This window comes from Vipera ursinii, assembly GCF_947247035.1.
Source record: "Vipera ursinii genome assembly, chromosome: 3".
NCBI lineage: Eukaryota > Metazoa > Chordata > Lepidosauria > Squamata > Viperidae > Vipera > Vipera ursinii.
In genome coordinates this window covers 166239079-166260423 of record NC_139516.1, presented here as the reverse complement: position 1 = coordinate 166260423, position 21345 = coordinate 166239079, and the positions used below count along the sequence as shown (strand labels likewise).

Genomic DNA, 21345 nt, shown 5'->3' with positions numbered 1-21345 from the left:
AGTAGAATCTCTGCCCCTCTCTTTTCCTCTTTTTCAAAAATTACCATAGTACCGTAATTATTTTCTAATGCATATCCGTTTCATCATAGAACAATAAAGCAGTTAGTGGCATTTTAAAATCAGTATAAATATCATTGCATAGGCTTTCATAAGCTCAAGATTTCTTATCAATATCCACAAAATAGTGTACATGTGGATGCAGGCATGCATGGACACACACATATACAAATACATTACTAATTACTTTTTCACAATCGGCTGGGCCAAAAAGCAAGGGGCAGCAGTAGGTTTGCATGTAGGCTACTCTGAGTTTTATTGCTGGGAACAATTCTTCAGAGACGTGCTCAGAAGAATTTTTGCAAGTTGTGAAGGTTTTGCTCAAGCCAATCTGGAAGCTGACTATTTACAGTAACCACAGTGCACTTTGAATGTAAAGTTACTCGTGTACACTCCAGATTGAGTGGTTACAAGACCCTACTGAAGTATTATGTAGTTGAAGATTTATAGGATCTAGTTTATAATTATAGTTTAAGCAATTGAATAGATGCCCATAGCGATCAGGCCTATTCCTTGATGCTTCTCTATCACAGCTCATACGATTTACCAAAAATGGTGGCCTGTTAGCTACATATACCTTTAGGAACCCAATTACTCAGACTAGAGGCAAGCAACCTTCTTTATAGACAGAGAAGTCATATTTTTTTAAATATGAGATTCCTCAAAGAATCTCAAAGTAGCCAGTAATACTGTGTTGTTATGAAAGTGGCAGGGATTCTTGGGAGAAGAGAAAATTTAGTACAAAATAGATGCATTAAACCTAACAGAGGTTTAGCAAAAGTACTTTATTATTTTCCAAAAAAAATCCCCTTACAACTGTGCTACTGAAAAGGGGTAATTCTGGTATATTTTAATAGCATGATCTTGGATAGTTTAGGAAAACTTTCTACCCCAGGAGGAACTCATTTAATAATTTTTAATACTCAGAGTACTCCTAAATAAAAATAACAATACAAAAATTTGCAATACAATTTACTTCTAACTACATAATTTATGTTTTACAATATCAGAACAATCATTGGCAGGCTAGCAGCAGTCATGGTGCATAAAAATTCCTATCATTGAACGTGTTATTGCTTGAAGCATTATCTCCACCCACCCTCCCTCCCTCTCACACCCCCCCCGTCACCCCCCCATCTATCTCACAATTTGAGATAGTTAAGAAGGTCTGCTTTAAGAAGTTGCCAATTTGCAGCTGGTATGTTGCATACATTCTGTAAGCCATGGGTTGCTAACCTCTCATCCAAATCCATTTCTAAATCTATCAGCTTCAACCCTGATTATAGTTTTAAATACTACAAGTTATGTATAACAGTAGAGACGGGAATTGGTAGTCTGTTGGGAATCATATTCCATGTTGCAGAAGCACCTTATTTATTAATTACTGGGGGTCCCTATTTCAATGATACTAGTCCTACCTGCAGGATTTATAGTGACTTTGGTTCTGCCACATTACTCCTACACAACTAGAGAAGCCACTGAGAACCATGATTTGGATTGTGATGCCATTACTATGTTCATCAGTTCTATCTCTTCACTTTGTCTTAAGAGAAATTCACTGGTGAATACACTGGTGGGCTGGATATAGATCAATACACTGAGTCTGAATCTGACAACTGCTATATACAAATAGCTCTCAAGTTTGAGAATTAGTGAGAAGGCCTGTATTTTTATTCCTCTAAAGAAACAAGCTTGTACTTTAGGGTCCTCCTTGATCTCAGATAATCAAGAGAGATACATGTATCTTCAATGGTGCTTAGGTTCAGGTTGTCCACTAACAATTATGGGTTATAGTTAATTCTCATATAAAGTCTGTCTGTCTGTCTGTCTGTCTGTCTGTCTGTCTGTCTGTCTGTCTATCTATCTATCTATCTATCTATCTATCTATCTATCTATCTATCTATTTATCTATCTATCTATCTATCACATTCTCCAAACCGCGTGCTCCATTCTCACAATCATTTGGAAAGTTTCTCGTGTTCCCAGATTTTGTGAGAAGAGACATACTATTTGGAGAAGAAATGCTGCATGCAAGTTGGAGAATGAGGCCTTCTAAGAACTGGGCTCCTGCCATTCTCCAAATAGTGCAGCCAGTCTTGCAAGATCTGGGGGAACTGGAAGATTTCCAAAGAACCAGAAGAATGCATGTGATCTGGAGAAAGAATGGCATGATCAGTGAGGGGAAAAAAGCTTAGCATGGCCAACAGATGCCTTGTATACAGTATGTTTAGGCTGGGTGCACTTCGTCAGCAGCAGGAGGAAAACTGTGGAGGTCAGCGGGGCATAGCACAGCCTGCGGAGTGCAGAACAGCAAGGAAACTGGGGCTTTGCACAATGGTGCTGGGGCACCAGGTTGTGATGTGAGGCTTGAGGCAGCATTTATCAGTGGCAGCTGTAACGTTGGAACTGAAGTAGAAGCCACAGATGTAGTGGCAGCTGGCTGAGACTGCTGAAGGCCATGGTCCTCTGCTTCAGCTGTAGTCCCAGTGCTGTGGCTGCCAAGTGCCACTGTGCAGGGCAGCCAAAAGATACAGTCCTGGGGTGATAAGGGGGAGTTGTAGCGCCCCTGCAGTCAATTTGATAAATAACACGTGTTACTACATCTGTGATTATTGCCCTTATATTATTGGGGGAAAGAGCAAAACAGAGTTGCCAGAGATTCTTTATGAAGCGCTGAAGTATGCAAAACTTCTCAGAGTACAGCTGTAAATTGTATTAATCTTTAAAATATAAAGGGCAAAAAAATATCAAATGACCTGCCTAGTTTTTCATCCCTAAACAGTGTTGAATGTGGTAGACTGTTTACTTTTGAAGACATGAAATATGTTGTTAGCACTTAAATGAAGAACAGCTGGCCAGAGTCCATTGGAACTGGTGGCTATTTATCCTGGCAAACATTCAACTGTTCAGCCAGACATAGCGAGCAGACTAATCCCCTTCAGTGGAATGGAGAACTAAATATGAGGTGCTCCCCTGCAGCTCAATTTAAGTTCTTTTGAATTTCTGCTGTAACTCACTATTGAGACAAGTCACCACGGAAAATTTCTTGACTATGAAAGCAATTCTAAGTAACTCCTGAGTAAGTTGGAAACAACCTGAAGCAAAATCAAATGCTGGATGTAGTTTCCTAATTTTTTTCAATAATGTTCAAGCTGGAAAAAGATGAAACACAAACTGTAATTTAAAAAAGCATCCTATATGTAAGCTACGTGCAGAGGTTTCTAGATCTGCACAACTATTTCTTTATTTTCCGAATTAATCAACATCAAAGCATTCAGACATGCTATGGTGCAAGAAATTTGTCTATAAATACCATCCTTATATTTAGGTAAGCCTGAAATAAAGTGATGCTTCTTTAAAAGCTCCATTAATTTTAGTGCTGGGATTTCTTAAAGCAGTGAGATCTTTTTTCAAGCTTATGTGACATCTAAAATGGTCAGCCTACTTTAACGGATTGCTCAGTGATATTGCCCTTGCATGAAGTCTGAAAAGCTTCCAAATTTCTTTCAGAGTTTTCACTCCTCTATGGCACTTTAGAAAGACAGAATAACGCAATGTATTAATTTTCAAAAAATCACTTTATCCCAAGCAGAAGGCTTTCAGGACTGTTTGCCTGTGTCAGTTCTTGGGTACCTCATCATCTTAAATGCTGTTGTATAATTTAGTGCCAGGTAAAGCTACTTCAGGAGAAATCCAATGTCATTTATTGATACACCTTCCATTCTGTTCTTCCTTCTTCAGAATCCTGAAGAAATGTCCTTCCTCAACATTTGTTGGAAACATTCTCAATCTACAAGAGTAGATTTGGAAGCAGGGGAAGATGGAGCTGCAGGAGGTAACGTAAATTATATTCTTCCCCGTGCATCTGACAAACTATTCTGTAATGGAATGGATAAAATGGACTACACTGGAATATAACCTTCTGCCAGATTGTAAACAGATGTATTTCTCAGTACACAAGCTGACAAATACATAGCTTTGCCAAAAAAATCTGTTTTTAACCTAGACATAGATTGGTTTAGCTAGCAGCAACTACAATCTATTTTCCTGCTCCTCAAACCCCACGCATAGAGATTTCATATTCCTTGAGAAACAACTAGGAGAGAAAGAAAACACAGTTTGCATCTGTTGTTTCCCTTTTAAACCACTGTTGAAATGATACATCCCGGAGTGCTATATTCTTAGTATGACTAGTGGAAATACTTTATATAATTTCCCTTCCAAAGTATGCTCCATAAACTTACGCAGTGCCATCAAGGAACATTTCTTTGAATAAATCCAAATGCCTCAAATTTTAAAATTTTGTGGGTTTTTTTTGCCAAATTCTCAGTCCTGATTTTGTTAGACTGCCAACATAATTCTACTCCTCAGACTAGGAACAAAAACTATGAAAACAAGAGTGCAAGAGTGGGATGCTTGAGTACATTGTACAAAAGATGGTTTTCACCACTATTTCAGACCATTCTGTATATTCTACTTCGATCCACCCCATGTATGTATGTATGTTTCTGTCCTCACCCATGAAAGAGAACAATTTTATAAGGCTGCAGCTGCCAAGCTGTAATGACATAAGCCTGCCAACAAATGACTGCTTAATTACAAACCAGATTTCAGCACACAGGGAACAAACTGTTCCATGCTGACACAAGGGCCACTCTCAGTTCAGCACCCTTCCGAAATGTATCAATTAAAATAACTGTAGTCTCCTCAATGTTGCAGATTATTTTGGCTGTTATACAGTGAGCAGAATTCATTGTCATGCTAGTCAAAACCTCCTTGTGCAAGATTTTTTTTTCTCCTCATCCCTGCAGCTTTCTTTCACATATACACCCTCAAAGTCTGCTCCTGATGGCTGACAACTAGAAAGCCAAACAATTTGAGTTAGTTTTATAACTAACTGCTTATACAAATAGATCTACACATAATGCATGTAATAGTAGCTACAATGGAACGACTCATTATCACAATTAGGCCTATGTACACTGTTGGATGTCCAGCTTGTAACTATATGGTATGATTTGCTGGAATATCACATGAACTGGCTCTCAATATCAGCATTTTGATTGTTTTTCTTTTAAAGAATGGTGAGTTATAACTCTTGGCAGCAGCAGAATTTTCTGAAATCTAAATGGATGTTGAAATATGAAATATTACAAGATGCCGATAAACAGAAAAGCAGTATCTCAAGAGTAATAGAGGGCATATAAGAAAACAGGAGAGCAGCTATGCCATAAAAATGTATTAAGTCACACTTGATGTTGCTGAAGCATGAAGAAAAATCAAGTAATATTTCACTGTCCTTTTCTTTCATTTTGAGCACAGTTCTACAAGTGCTATTCCAATTTCAATACAATCATAATAATTTGTTATCCACAGACATAATAGTAATCAAGCCACATAAAAGTCAGAAGTATAACCAATTATTATAACTGAAATGTAACTATCTGTCACGTTATTGAGTATTATACTCACCATATAGGAAGGAAATATCAGTACCCGCTTGTGCTTTCCACATGGCCACTGAGGATCATCTAGAAGATCAGGGTTGTACTCAGTATAATCTCCCAAGTCACTGCCTATGAAGATTATTAATAAAAAGAAGCAACTGCATGAGACCTAAAACAGCAGCAGTCAAATGGATAGTCAAATTATATAATATTGTCTGCCTTCATTTTTGTATCTGAAATCTTTAATACTAAATGGGGTGAGCTAGGGTATAAAGCTGATATAGTTTCCAATAACAATTTAGAAAAGAGCTAAAGTAGATCAGTGGATAAATAGGTACAAGAAATGTTAAGTAAAAAAATCACATGATGTAAATCGGAAAAAGAAGGCTTCCTAAATGATAAACCATGAATTTCATATCAGCTCTATTATTAGATCAATGTAGAGGCTAACAAAACTAAGATATTTTTTCACATCATGTTTGAGGAAAATAAACTTACTGGAGACTGTATAATATTAGTGAAATGCTTGATCTACAAATAGCTTTGCTACACTAAGTGAGCAACTAGAATGAGCAAAGTTGCTTAGTCACAAAATGCGTTAGCTTTTGGCCATATGCTAAAGCAAGGCGTCCCATCAATATCAACAGCTCTTGCAAGATTCATGAATGATATTATGATTTGATTTCATACTATAACAGAGGAAAAACACAATGCATGAGGTATGTAGAATGAACTCAAAGTAGCTTTGTGACATAAGTTCATAAATGGCCAATTAGATCATGTGTGCACATACTATTAATAGGCTACCTGTATCAATGCTCCCTTGGGTGCTATTAGCTCTTCCCAATGAAAGGCTACGATGGCTTGCATTACGAAATTGTGAAAAGGATGAGGTCGAGTCTATCGTGTTTCTCCGTGCCCCCAATGCATTGGTTGGAAAGAGAAACTGGGTATAAGAAACAGTCTAATCAAGAAGAAAAGAAAAAATATTCAAGTTGAGAGAACACATCATAGAAGATGAACAGGAAGCTATTTATAGAAACATACTTCTACACAATTCAGCTTGACTATATCGATAGTTAGCAGTAAATTCCATTAAATGCAGTGAAGCTTACTCCCTCTGGAAGAGGATTAATAATTTTAGCATAAATTAACAAATGAACTGAATAATCTAATGTTGTTTAGTAATAACCACTCATTTCTCCAAAGATGATAATTTGAATGTAGTTTATAATTTCAGAGATTATATTTTGAAGAATAAGTACCCATACCTTTCCATTAGCTCCTAATTCCACACCTTCAAGGCCAACTATATCTTTCAAGCAAACACCTGCAGTAGAATGACATTGCCTTCCACCTTCTGTTTTCATATCTCTGTGAAATAAAATCAGCAATGAATATAGTTTTTAGAATTATGTGGAAATGCTGAATTTGAAAATGACCGTTTGTTATTTCTATAGTTTTGTGCAAGAGAAAAATGAGGGAAATAAAGAATGCAATAAAATATCTTCAAATTCATGTAAAATTTCAGTCAAGGTCAGGAAATGTTTGGAAGAAATATAGAATCTATTAATTCACAACAGCCATTCATAACGTCTGCTATCTCCAGATGACAACATGGAGTTAAAATAAATACTTGTAGCTCTTTGCTACTATATCTTGGTCATTTTGTTTTTTGCTACCAAGTTATAGTAATTTTAGTGGGTTAAATAGATTACATTTTGTGCAAGTTATAGATAGAAATGCAAAAGAAACAACAGCAAAAATTCAGTAATATATTTACATATCTGGAATATTTTTACTAAATGTTTCACTATATACTTGAAAATGGAAAATGATTTATTTTTACAGTAAAAATAAAAAAACCTTTAAAAAACCCCAAAGAAATCCTGTTACATATCAATACCACAACCATGAATTCTTCTAAAAATTGTTATGAATTTAGGAACTATATTGTGTGGATGTAGGTCTATTCACAAATATTTTCCATTTAACTGAAGAAATAGCAAACACTCTTCTAAAAATTTCCTTTGTGCCTACAGATATTTCCCTTTACTGGAATAAATGGGGATATTTAATTTTTTTAATTTTAATTCCATTTATATCTCGCCCTTCTCCGAAGACTCAGGGCGGCTTTACAAACTTAGCAGTAGCCTTCATTCTATGTATATGCCTGCTTATTAGGGCTTTCACACACACACCAAGCGGCATTATTACAAAGTCAGCTTAATTGCCCCCAACAATCTGGGTCCTCATTTTACCTACCTCGGAAGGATGGAAGGCTGAGTCAACCTTGAGCCTGGTGGGATGCGAACCTGCACTAATTGCAGGCAGCTGGTGTTACTTACTTAAGGAGGCATTAGCCCACTGCTCCACCAAGGCTCATATCTATACAAGGACAGGGAAACAAATGACTAGAATGCCAACTCCACCTCTTCATGCAACATTGTGATGCAAGTATGAAAGGCCAGAGCTTGTGCTGAGACATCAAAGCACATGACCATTTTGCTATATTGTTGCTGGCTGATGACACCTATGTATCTATAGCCAGAGGAGCATATATTGATTGGGTTCACAGATCAGGCTAAACCATGGTGTGAATTATTTTATTTTGCTTAGTGTTCTGTGCAAATTCAATTAAATGCCCAGAATCATTTGCTATGAGACGGGCAGCAAACAAATTCAATTTATAAATAAGGTTAAAAGTCATGATTTACTGTTTTCTATATGTAAAGCCAGCTTACTGATAAAGCAAACTTTACCTTAGCATAAATCAAGCCACTGAATGACAGCCTTGGTGGAGCAGTGGGCTAATGCCTCCTTAAGTAACACCAGCTGCCTGCAATTAGTGCAGGTTCACATCCCACCAGGCTCAAGGTTGACTCAGCCTTCCATCCTTCCGAGGTAGGTAAAATGAGGACCCAGATTGTTGGGGGCAATTAAGCTGACTTTGTAATAATGCCGCTTGGGGGGTGTATGAAAGCCCTAATAAGCAGGCATATACATAGAATGAAGGCTACTGCTAAGCTTGTAAGCCGCCCTGAGTCTTCGGAGAAGGGCAGGATATAAATGGAATTAAAATAAATAAATAAATAAAATATGATGAAAAAAAGAACTTAATTAAAGGGAATTGGGTGTTTTTTGGTTAGTTAAGGCCTCCTTAACCTTAGTTTTGTGTTACAAAACAGCTTCATTAGGTAACTGACATAGAGGAGGTCTTAACTATGCCCATGGATAGACCCTTCCCTTGAAAATCACATTTTAAATGTTCTACTGTCATCAGATTTTATGGTATACTTGAAAAATAGCTCTTGATCTAAACCATTTTGTCATTATTGTGATAAAAGATCCTGGCAATTACTGTTGGAGGAAAAACCACACACAAGGGAATAGTAAACACTTCTTTTCGCTGTCTAATAAAAATGTCCCCCTTCTGAGACTACTTCATACCTCATTCATTTCATTTGACTAAAATACCACATGTTTTGTCCTTGTTCCCTAAATTACTTTTAGGAGGCCATAGTGTTACTTTCATATCTCTTAGTATAAACAAACATTATTAGGCATTCATGGTAGAAATTCTAGATAACATTAACATTAAAACAACCATATACTTGAAACCATGTGAAATAACTCATAAGTAAATACAACAGAAGGAAATCACAAGACAGTAACAACTTATCTGGAAGAAGTTAAGAATTTATTATTCATTATTTATTTATTCTCCAGTTGTACAGTATTTTCTGAAGAGTGACTTCTTAAAGAAAAATTCATTTTGTGAAAAATGTATAAAACACCTTGTTTCTAACAGAATACCTGGTGACTGGATTGCTGGACATTAATGTTTCTCTTAATTTTGTATCATTTGAACTCAGGGAGAAACACTGCATCACATTTATTTTCATTTTGATTAAAATATACCTCATGTTAAGGTGTGTCCATTTAGCTTTCATTTTTAATTTTTTAATTGTGAAACAGTGGTACAAACTTGTATTTATATTTTATCTTTTCTTGAATTAGATGTAACATGCTTGCAACAGGAATCACTTATCAGAACATTAAATATTCTTTAATAAACACTGCTGAGTCAAAAGTCAAGGCCTGGTTCATCATTCTAATAGTCTTCCTCTCATTGCCAATATTTTTAGAGTTTCTGAAATTCTTTAGTATGTTCTGTTTTCTCTCTATTTTATCAAGATTCTTCTTCATAACATGAATTCAGATTATCAGTGATCTATTTACAAACACCATCACAACATCAAACAGCCAGCCAGAATTATTACTAAGATGTTAGGGCAAGAATGCCAGTTCATCATAAGGGAATGTTTCCTATACAATATAGTATGGTGTGGTTTTCTATCTTGATGACTAGAAATAGAGAAGGCTTGAAGAGCAAATTGAAGAGCAGTGGTGGCTAAAAATGCAATACAAGTGCAAGGCAATAAAATTGTTCAAACATATGTTTTATTCTATCATCTAGATGCAGGGTTGGAAAATCAGGTGCATTTTTTCAGTTCAATCCTTCAATTTATCTCTTTACTTATACAAGAAAGTTCATGTTTATAAATATGTTCTTTCTCTTATATACAGTGGTACCTCGATACTCATTGTTAATTGGTTCTGGAAAGCGCGATGAGTAGTAAAAATGAGTGCCAAACAAACCACATGACTTACCATATGACCAGTTATTTTGGCCAGGAAGGACTTTCTGTCTGTCTCTTATCCTATGTCAGTGACCTTTCCAGAATGGCTGACTTCCTGTCCATTCTCTGCAGCCTTCCCCCTTTTCCTATTGCAGTGTGTCAAGTACCAAACAACAACAAGTACCAGAACAACAATTTCTCATCAAAATGCATCTATACCAGATTCAATGAGTTTTGAAGCAATCAAGTACCAAGGTACCACTCTACTATTCAAAGTTAAATTCAACTGCTTGTCTTCCATGGATTGTGTGATTTCAACGTATTATTTTTAAGATAACAATAACCAATAAACTTCCAGATTAGAGAGAACACATCAGTGTGATGTGAAGAAAAAACACTGTTCAAAAACATGGATTAGCATTCAGAATGAATCAGTCCATAGTAAAAAACGAATCAGTATTTTTGTGTTTCCCTTGGCCATGGCGAGTTGATCATGGTGAGTTGCCCCATTGTGTGCAAAGACAGCATTACATGAAAGCTATCTTTGCACACAATGGGACAACTCACCATGATCAACTCGCCATGGCCAATTTGCCATGGGGCAACTTGCCACAGGACAATTCAACAAATATCAAAGTTACATTAATTTCAAGAGAACTGTGGTCAATAATAATATAATAAAAATCAATCCATAAATATAAGAGTTACAATAATTTTGATGAAAACATAAGTTGCCATAATAAAAGTAACTAAATGAAACAATTAATACAGCTTCGAATTGTCCTGTGGCGAGTTGTCCCATGGTAAATGCCATGATGGGTGCCTAAAATGTGATCACATGACTGTGGAGAAGCTTGAATCTGGGTCATTAGTGCTGAAGGCCTGAGAAGGTCTGTGGTACTTTCAACAGTTGCTAAGCGACCAGTCTTAAGTTGAGGACTACCTATGTAAGTACATTATTATGTCCTTTTCTGTTGCAGGATTGAGAAGCATCATTCTTCTAAAGCTAGTAGTTGCTCTGAGAGATTATTATCATTAATGATCAATCTTCTAAAGCAAAGAAATCTTAAATTACTCCTCTAAAATCTTCAGTCCTAATAATTATTAGCTTCTACTTTCTTTCCTGGTTAATAGTTTTTTCACTGTAATAATTAGCAATTAAATGCAAAGAAGCAGTTAACAGTACTTACAATTTGACCTGAAGATGATTTGCAGTCAGAATAACTTCCCTTTTAATATGCATCATACAAGTACCTAATTCCTGTACCTTTAACTGCACCTTTTACTTATCAATTGTTTGGCTTTATTTATTATTTATTTTATTTAATAAATTTATTTGCCACCCATCTCAGTTTGAAGAAACTCTGGGCAGTTTACAGCAGTAAAAGCATTAAAATAATAAAGTATAAATATTTTTAAAACAATAAAAATGGAAATAACAATGAAAAATGGAATTATAGTTAAAAGAGAAAACAGGATGTTGGGGTGGGTGGGGAAGTGGGATCACTTCTGAAGTCATCAACCACCTCTAGTGTGAAGCTCTCCCGTGGGGGCCCCTATCCATCTGGCAGAGCCAGGTGTTCAGGCCCTTCCAGAAAGTCAGAAGAGTGGGAGGTGATCTCACCTCAGAGGTTAAGTTATTCCAAAGGGCAGAAGCCACGGCAGAGAAGGCTCTTCTCCTCAACCCCGCCAGCTGGAATTCCTTGAGTGATGGGGCCCACAGCACGCTTCCTCTGCTGGTGGGCGTAGGTTAGGCCAGTCCCAGTGGGGTGAGACGGTTGATATCTACTTTTCCATGGAGCATATGCTAACTCAACACAGAACCAGCTGCTCTTTTCAACAACTGTATCAACGTTCACAGGATAGCCATTCATGTTATACCAGCACTGATTAGACTTTCATTTTTAATCTACTTTATCTTACAAAAAAGAGAGCAATTATTGTCAAATTGCAGTTCTAATTAATTTGGCTTCAAAATCTTTAGGAAACAGAGGCTATTACTGAGCTTCTTGTTAATCTTTATTCATCCTTTGTGCTACAGCATATTTGGTTTTAGAAGAAAAAGGAAAAATAATAAAATGCCCGAAGAACATCTGTTCTATATTTACATGTTTATTAAAGTATGTTTAATATAGAGAATACTTTTACCCTGAAATATAACCCCTTGTTGAATTGTTCTTAATGTTCTTCTACTGAAGAGTGAGAAGAGAACTGTGACAAGGTCATTTCTAATCTTTCCACATCACTATTTCTTGCTTGATTATAATGGGTCCCTTTCTATCTAAGGAGGCAAATCCCAAATGTTGCAAAGTAATTATATCTGTAAATGTTTTCCATCAAAAACAAACTTTATTTATATATTTATTCAAATTTATAGGCTGCCTGACTCTCAAATTACTCTGGATGTCTTACAGCTAAAAACCAACTAATTTTTTAAAAAATACAACTAGAAGACCAAAGACAAAGAACCAAACCCACAAAACCAAACCAAACTGGAGTTCCAGAAGGCCTGGGAAAACAAGCAGGTCTTCAACAATTTTCAGCTGAGCAGAGATTGTTATTAAGTTAAGGTATCCTTTTCCTGAAATGACAGCTGTGGCATCCATATTGCAAGTCACACTTAATGTATGCTCAAAAAAAAAACTATGAAAAGGTATACATACCCAACATGGCTACAATCCCGATATGGCAGCACTGAAAATATGCTGCAGAAGGATCTTCTGCCACTAATAAGGACTATTCTAGAAGGCAAACAAGATAAAGGATATGATCTAGAGTAGAATATCCAGCAATTCAGAATGGTCTCATAAACCTACTTCTCACTCTTCTTTTTCTTTCATGTTACCTTGCTACTATTCCTGTCTTTGCTCTATGTATTTTACATGCCATTCCTTCCTCCAGGTTTCCCCAAAGTAAAATCCTGTGAGGTAGGTTAGCCTTAGGGATAGCTCAAATCACCAAATGAGCTTCCAAGGCTGGGGATGATTGTGAACTTGGCCCTCACAGGATCTGATACAACACTTTTAATTCCTGCATGATCACAATGCCTGTCTATTATTTTGCTGTGGGCAAAGAATTTTCAAATGTCAAAATCCATCTTCCCCTGCTCATTTAATAACATCAGATGCAAGTCCAAGCATCTGAATTTGTAAAATACAATGACAGCTCATCATCTCCTTTTGGAAGGGGCAGCCAGTCCTTTGAATGAGTGTAGCATTAATCATATCATTAGTGGGAGAAAGGGAGGCCTATTCTCTGTATTTCAAACAAGCACAACCAAGGCAGAACAGAATACTGTAAACATTATTAACACCGAGCTTTAAAAATGCTATGTCTAAGGAACAATGAAAGTACAGACTGGGCAGGAGATAAGAAAGATAAGAAAGTAAGAAGTTGGCCCTGGGTCAGGTCTCCATAAAAGTTTCAGCAAACCCCCCAATCCAGCTGTCATATTTTTGTCTCTCTCGTTATGTTTAAATATCTGACAAGATAATCCACAGGAAGCTACTAATGTGACACCTGATTGTCTTTTTTTAAAGCAAAATGCTGTGCCAGAGATGTTTGAGAAATAAATGATTTTTTTCTGCCTGTGTTCATAAAGATAACAATAGGTAAATCCTGCTGAGCAGATGACAGTACAGATATTTAACAGCTACCAAATCTAACATCAAACAGATGGCTTCACTATTTTGTGTTTTCATTCAAAAAATAAAAGTACTACAATTTAGAAGAGACATTAAACTTACAACAATAGTCTGATATTCCAACCTGTTCAAACTACACAATCTAGTATCAAAGTATGCAATGAAATTTTGCAAAGTTTCTAACTGAGAACACAGGTGGCACTGTAGTAAATTACTACACAGAATGACTGCTACATTAGATGCTAATCTCTTAGGAATGTTCATTTAATCCATAGGAATTGTACTTCATGAAGCATTAACACTGAACTTTCATTCACCCTTTAGTTAACTTGTTATTACTCTGCACTGCTGATCATGAACTACATATTTTAATTGCAAGAAGAGTAGAAAAAGCATAAAGCAAAATGCAAGGAGAGCAATCAAGAGACTGGTCATATGTTCATGACTATGATCATCACATCTGGACTGCAAAAACCTGTGCAGTGATTGGATGAGAATAAAGAGTAAGAATCTCCCTACTACCTACTGTTTGAGTTTTTTGAACGGCACTATGCTTACTCATAACAAAGTTCAATATCTAATTGAAGTTAGCAAAAGAAACCCAAGGTATTACACTAGCCTTACTTATTAGAAGCAGTTGACCACAGGAAAGGATTTTAAAGAATCTTCATCTAAGTTCTTTAAAGGGACACATACAATAGAAATACCGCTGTGAATGTGGTAGTAGGGACTAGGAAAATCAAATAGTAGGGAAGGAGAAATAGTTCACTATAAGAAACTCTGGCAATCAAAACCAACCCTGCTGGACCAGACATGAAAACAATCTTTCTTCGTAGAAACCAGCCTGCCTGTTATTATATAACAAATATTCTAATCTGATTGTGAAATAATGCTTCTAAATTAAAGACCTTCTGTTGTTAGTCATGTACTGAAGTCTATCTTGCAGCAAACTGGCAATACAAATGGATAAAATAAGGAAGCAGATTTCATAAATACAGTTCCTTATTTCTAAGGATTTGGAAGTCACTGCTGATTGACTTCAAGCCACTCAATTATTCAGAGATATTTTAGCATTGAAACCAAATGTTTGTAAGACATCTTCCCCTATTGTATGCCCAGTATGCATTTGTACACCATCAAATAAGTTAGGTGGTCATTTATCCTATCAATTTCACAATTTCTCAAGCAGAAAATAAGAGACACACATTCTTTACACAATTATTCCAGGCACAGTGTGCTCACGTTTTGTTTCCTTTCTATACTTAAAAGATCCTAGTCTTCAACTCCAATAAGTTGCTATTGCTCAATCATTGAAATCAGCAGTAAGCTTCAAGACAACTGTTGACTACTCACTACTGCATAGAAGAGTCCCACTGCCTGTTATACTTCCTGGTTCAACTGTAAAACACAGGATTTTATTACTTCTGTTTTTATTATGTTTGTAGACCACGCAAACTTATCAAGCTGTTGTTGAGAATAATGATGCCTATCATTTTGTACTCCTGTAAATATCTCTTATTAGCTAGATACCTAGGGCTATCAAAACAGTTTGATTTCATGCAAAGATTTAATTTTCATATTACTATGAATCAAGCTTGTTCATGTACAGAAGAGATTAGCACAGCTACAACCTACGGTAAATAGGTTGTACTGATAAAGACTAACAAGCATTTATAGTTGTTGAAACTGCATGAAGAGACCTCAGTATCTGTTGCAGATATCTGCCGCAAATAAGTCTCCAGCTCACTTGTTCTATGGATGGAATACAGCACAGAAGATTTTAAACCATTACTCTCAGGTTAGTATTCTGCGATTGTATTGGGTTAGTGTTCCTCAAGTTCCCAACCAACACAGGAATGGTCATGATGGTTGAAAATGTTATATTTTGTGCTTCAATACATATGGATAGACAGGCAGATAAAATGTATATTATTTATAATTTAGATTTCTATAAGTTGACCCACTCAGCATGGATTATGGGCAATATACTATTAAAACCAATGCAATAACTAAAACAAAAGCGAGCTAATATGAAATAGAGCTGCATAGAACAAGGCAAACAATGTACTATAAGCAAGGCAGATTATACATACAATGAGCGCAAAACCAACCTGTCTGGGTGCTTGGGGAAAATGCCATTTTCAAAACATTATCTAAAGTTTAGCAGGGTCGTGTCGGCCAAAATCTCTGGGGCAATGTTATTCCAGAAGGCAATGTTCATAACAGAGAAAGCATGCTTTCTAATTCATAGGAGCAAGCACCGCAACAACAATTTTTTAAACATGTAGCTCAACTTGCTGATCAGCTTACATAAATAATTCTCCATCAATTTGCCTGAGGATTTTATTTGCAGAGTTCTTCCATATGAAAAATGTACAGTTCTGAATTTAGAATCATGTTTCTATATATCCCTCCCCCAAAATAAATAATCTGTTCTCATTTCCTCTATTCATGTGTTATTCCAATTATATGGCATTTTTTTCCTGCAAAATACCTGCCACTTCTCGTATCATTCTGCCGCATGTTCTTAATGAAATGAATCTTCTTAAAGTTCTTTGGTCTGGGTGAGCCTGACAGAGTCCGGCATCTAAAAAATAATGATGTTGAAAAAATTAAAATTCTTTCTGTACAGCTGAAACTGTTAGCACACACAAAAAAGAATGCAATTATTCAAGTTACCCCTTCCATATAAATTTATAGCAATAACAGAAATAAAAAAAACTTACATTAAAAACATAAAACAATGTATTTAAAAATGAAATATACTGTAAAACTTCTTGGATTATGCTGTAGCTGTCATTAAGAAAGCTGATTACAAAAGAACACAGCATTTTTTTCTCTCACAAGAATTTTCTGATTATGCATCTTAAAGTATGTGTTATCATTTCTAGGTTTCAAAATATTTGGGGGTGAGTAAAATTCTCGCTCATATAAATAACTCTAGACACATGAGATTTTCCAAATATTGTTTCTGCCTCCTTTTTTTGTTTTTCCTTGGCCAACAATATCTCAGAAATGCAATAGAGTTGATATCTTACGGGGTATGATGATATAAAGAATACTAATTATAACATTCATTTTAAAACCAAGGTAACAGCAAAAAAGTGCTTTCTTTTAAAGAAAACATTACACAATATGTTGCTTATTAGTGAATAACCACCCATCCAAAGCTGTTCTTTGAATTTATATATAGCAGAAGAGCCAGCGCTTGTCCGAGGATGTCTCCGTGGTCATTTGGCCGGCATGACTAGACACCTATGGCGCACGGAAATTACCTTCCCACCGTAGTGGTCCCTATTTTTCTACTTGCATTTTTACGTGCTTTCGAACTGCTAGGTTGGCAGAAGCTGGGATGAGTAACAGGCTGTTACGCGGCACTCAGGATTCGACCCGCCAAACTGCCGACCTTCTGATCAACAAGCTCAGCGTCCTAACCCACTGAGCCACCCCGTGTGTGTGTGTGTGTATGTATGTGTATATATATATATATATATATATATATATATATATATATATATATATATATATATATATATATATATATATATATATATATATATATATATATGCATCTTTGGTTATTCGGGTTTTTCCCCGCGTAGAACTAAAGGTGTAGGGGCGACGTTTCGACGGAATCCCATCCGTCATCATCAGGCTGGTGGCTTCTGCTTCCTTCTTCTGAGACCAGCCCATCTACTCAAAACACACCCCCACCCAATCAGAACACACCCACCATTCAAAACACACTCCCACCCAATCAGAACACACTCCCCCACCCAATCAGAGCACACCACCCACAGAACACACCCCCTCTGGCAGTTTAAAAAAGAGGAACAAACAGCCACATGCTTCTCCCAGAAGAAGGAAGCAGAAGCCACCAGCCTGATGATGACGGATGGGATTCCGTCGAAACGTCGCCCCTACACCTTTAGTTCTACGCGGGGAAAAACCCGAATAACCAAAGATGCACATACGAACACCCGCGAAAACCTCAGAAAACACATTTTATATATATATATATATATATATATATATATATATATATATATATATATCTCCTTGTCGTGGCGAAGGGGCTTGTGTAATTCAATGAAGCTATGAGCTATGCCGTGCAGGGCCACCCAAGACGGAAAGGTCATAGCAGAGAGTTCTGACAAAACGTGATCCACTGGAGAAGGAAATGGCAAACCACTCCAGTATCTTTGCCATGAAAACCCTATGGACAGTACCAAAAGGCAAAACGATATGACGCTGGAAGATGAGCCCCTCAGGTCGGACGGCGTCCAATATGCTACTGGGGAAGAGCAGAGGGCTAGTACTAGTAGCGCCAGAAAGAATGAAGCGACTGGGCCAAAGCCGAAAGGACGCTCAGCTGTGGATATGTCTGGTGGTGAAAGGAAAGTCCGATGCTGTAAAGATTTTTTCTCCATAGGAACCTGGAATGTAAGATCCATGAATCAAGGAAAGCTGGACGTGGTCAAACAAGAGATGACAAGACTAAACATTGATATCTTAGGTATCAGCGAACTAAAATGGACAGGAATGGGTGAATTTAATTCAGATGACTATCAGGTATACTACTGCGGGCAAGAATCCCTCAGAAGAAATGGAGTAGCCTTCATAGTCAATAAAAAAATAGGAAAAGCAATACTGGGATACAATCCTCAAAATGACAGAATGATCTCAGTTCGAATCCAAGGCAAACCATTCAATATCACAGTAGTCCAAGTCTATGCCCCAACCACCGGTGCTGAAGAGGATGAAATTGACCGGTTCTATGAAGCCCTAGAGCACCTTATAGAACTAACACCCAGAAATGATGTCCTTATCATCATGGGGGATTGGAACGCTAAAGTAGGAAGCCAAAAGATAACTGGAATAACAGGCAAGTTTGGCCTTGGAGTACAAAATGAAGCAGGGCACAGGCTGATAGAATTTTGTCAAGAGAATACGATGGTCATAGCAAACACTCTTTTCCAACAACCCAAGAGACGGCTTTACACATGGACATCACCAGACGGTCAACACAGAAATCAGATTGACTATATGCTCTGCAGCCAAAGATGGAGAAGCTCTATACAGTCAGTAAAAACAAGACCAGGAGCTGACTGTGGCTCAGACCATGAGCTTCTTGTTGCAAAGTTTAGGCTTAAATTAAAGAAAGTAGGGAAAAGCGCTAGGCCAGTCAGGTATGAATTAAATCATATCCCTGTTGAATATACAGTAGAGGTGACAAATAGATTTAAGGAATTAGATCTGATAGACAGAGTGCCTGAAGAACTATGGACAGAGGTTCGCAACATTGTACAACAGGTAGCAACCAAAACCATCCCAAAGAAAAAGAAATGCAAGAAAGCAAAATGGCTGTCTGAGGAAGCTTTGCAAATAGCTGAGGAAAGGAGGGAAGCGAAAGGCAAGGGAGAAAAAGAAAGATATTCCCAATTAAATGCAGAATTCCAAAGAATAGCTAGAAGAGATAAGAATGCCTTCTTAAATGAACAATGCAAAGAAATAGAAGAAAACAATAGAATAGGGAGGACCTTTTCAAGAAAATTGGAGAGATGAAAGGAACATTTCATGCAAAAATAGGCATGATAAAGGACCAAAATGGCAGGAACCTAACAGAGGCAGAAGAGATTAAGAAGAGGTGGCAAAATTACACAGAAGAACTATACAAGAATGAGCTTAACATCCCTGATAATCACAATGAGGTGGTCACTGACCTCGAGCCAGACATCCTAGAATGTGAAGTGAAGTGGGCCTTAGAAAAGCTGAGCAACAACAAAGCTAGTGGAGGTGACAGTATCCCAGTTGAGCTATTCAAAATCTTAAAAGACGATGCAGTAAAAGTGCTACACTCAATTTGCCAGCAAATTTGGAAAACTCAACAGTGGCCACAGGATTGGAAAAGATCAGTTTACATTCCAATTCCAAAGAAAGGCAGTGCCAAAGAATGTTCAAACTATCGCACCATTGCACTCATTTCTCATGCTAGTAAAGTTATGCTTAAAATCCTACAAGCTAGACTCCAGCAGTATGTGGATGGAGAACTACCAGAAGTACAGGCAGGATTTCGAAGAGGCAGAGGAACCAGAGATCAAATTGCCAACATACGCTGGATCATGGAGAAAGCTAGAGAGTTCCAGAAAAACATCTACTTCTGCTTCATTGACTATGCTAAAGCCTTTGATTGTGTGGATCATAACAATCTCTGGCAAGTCCTTAAGGAGATGGGCATACCAGACCATCTTATTTGTCTCTTGAGAAATCTATATGCGGGCCAAGAAGCAACAGTGAGAACTGGACATGGAACCACTGATTGGTTCCAAATTGGGAAAGGAGTCCGGCAAGGCTGTATACTGTCGCCTTGCCTATTTAACTTATATGCAGAGCACATCATGAGAAAGGCAGGGCTAGATGAATCAAAAGTTGGAATTAAGATTGCTGGAAGAAACATCAACAACCTAAGATATGCAGATGATACCACTCTAATGGCAGAAAATGAAGAAGAACTAAAGAGCCTCTTGTTGCGGGTGAAGAAGGAGAGTGCAAAACTTGGGTTGAAACTAAACATTAAGAAAACCAAGATCATGGCATACGGCCCTCTCAATTCCTGGCAAATAGATGGGGAAGAAATGGAGGTAGTGACAGATTTTGTTTTCCTGGGCTCCAAGATCACTGCAGATGGGGACTGTAGCCAAGAAATTAAAAGACGCTTGCTCCTTGGGAGGAAAGCCATGGCAAATCTAGACAGCACACTAAAAAGCAGAGACATCACCCTGTCAACAAAAGTGCGTATAGTCAAGGCTATGGTCTTCCCAGTTGCAATGTATGGCAGTGAAAGCTGGACCATAAGAAAGGCTGAGCGCCAAAGAATTGAAGCCTTTGAACTATGGTGCTGGAGAAGACTCCTGCGAGTTCCTTGGACTGCAAGGCGATCAAACCGGTCAGTCCTAGAGGAGATCAACCCTGACTGCTCTTTAGAAGGCCAGATCCTGAAGCTAAAACTCAAATACTTTGGCCACCTAATGAGAAGGAAGGACTCACTGGAGAAGAGCCTAATGCTGGGAAAGATTGAGGGCAATAGAAGAAGGGGACGACAGAGAATGAGGTGGCTGGATGGAGTCACTGAAGCAGTAGGTGTGAGCTTAGATGGACTCCAGAAGATGGTAGAGGACAGGAAGACCTGGAGGAACGTTGTCCATAGGGTCGCGATGGGTCGGACACGACTTCGCAACTAACAACAACAATACACACACACACACACACACACACACACACACACACGTATATGTATGTATATATATTTGTTTTCATAGATTTTCACGGGTATAGGTATGTAGGTCTTGGCGTATTCGGGTCTTTTACCGTGTAGGATTGAGGGTGTCTTGGCAAAGTTTCGACGATACAAATCAGCCAACTAATCCCCTAACAATAACCCCATCAACCAATCATGATGTAACATCACAGCCAACCAATCCGCTTACAGCACAGGATGTTACAAATCAGCCAACTAATCCCCTAACCCTAATCCCATCAACCAATCATGATGTA

General features: G+C 37.5%; 1 protein-coding gene across 3 annotated transcripts in view; it reads right to left on the bottom strand.

Annotated features, from left to right (window-relative positions):
- Positions 1-21345, bottom strand: part of CABLES1 (Cdk5 and Abl enzyme substrate 1) — a 66885-nt gene that overhangs the window by 15949 nt on the left and 29591 nt on the right. For 2 of the 3 annotated variants that reach the window (XR_014492046.1, XM_083358938.1), the window contains exons 3-7: positions 16286-16378; positions 12811-12888; positions 6776-6878; positions 6312-6468; positions 5530-5633 (exon numbers count right to left, since the gene is read on the bottom strand). Coding sequence is in view for 2 of the 3 variants with exons in the window: in XM_083358938.1 (XP_083215064.1) it covers positions 5530-5633; positions 6312-6468; positions 6776-6878; positions 12811-12888; positions 16286-16378 (535 nt within the window). In the remaining variant the exon portion in view is untranslated. The remainder of the gene's footprint in view (positions 1-5529; positions 5634-6311; positions 6469-6775; positions 6879-12810; positions 12889-16285; positions 16379-21345) is intronic. The other variant, XM_083358939.1, reaches the window with a different exon arrangement.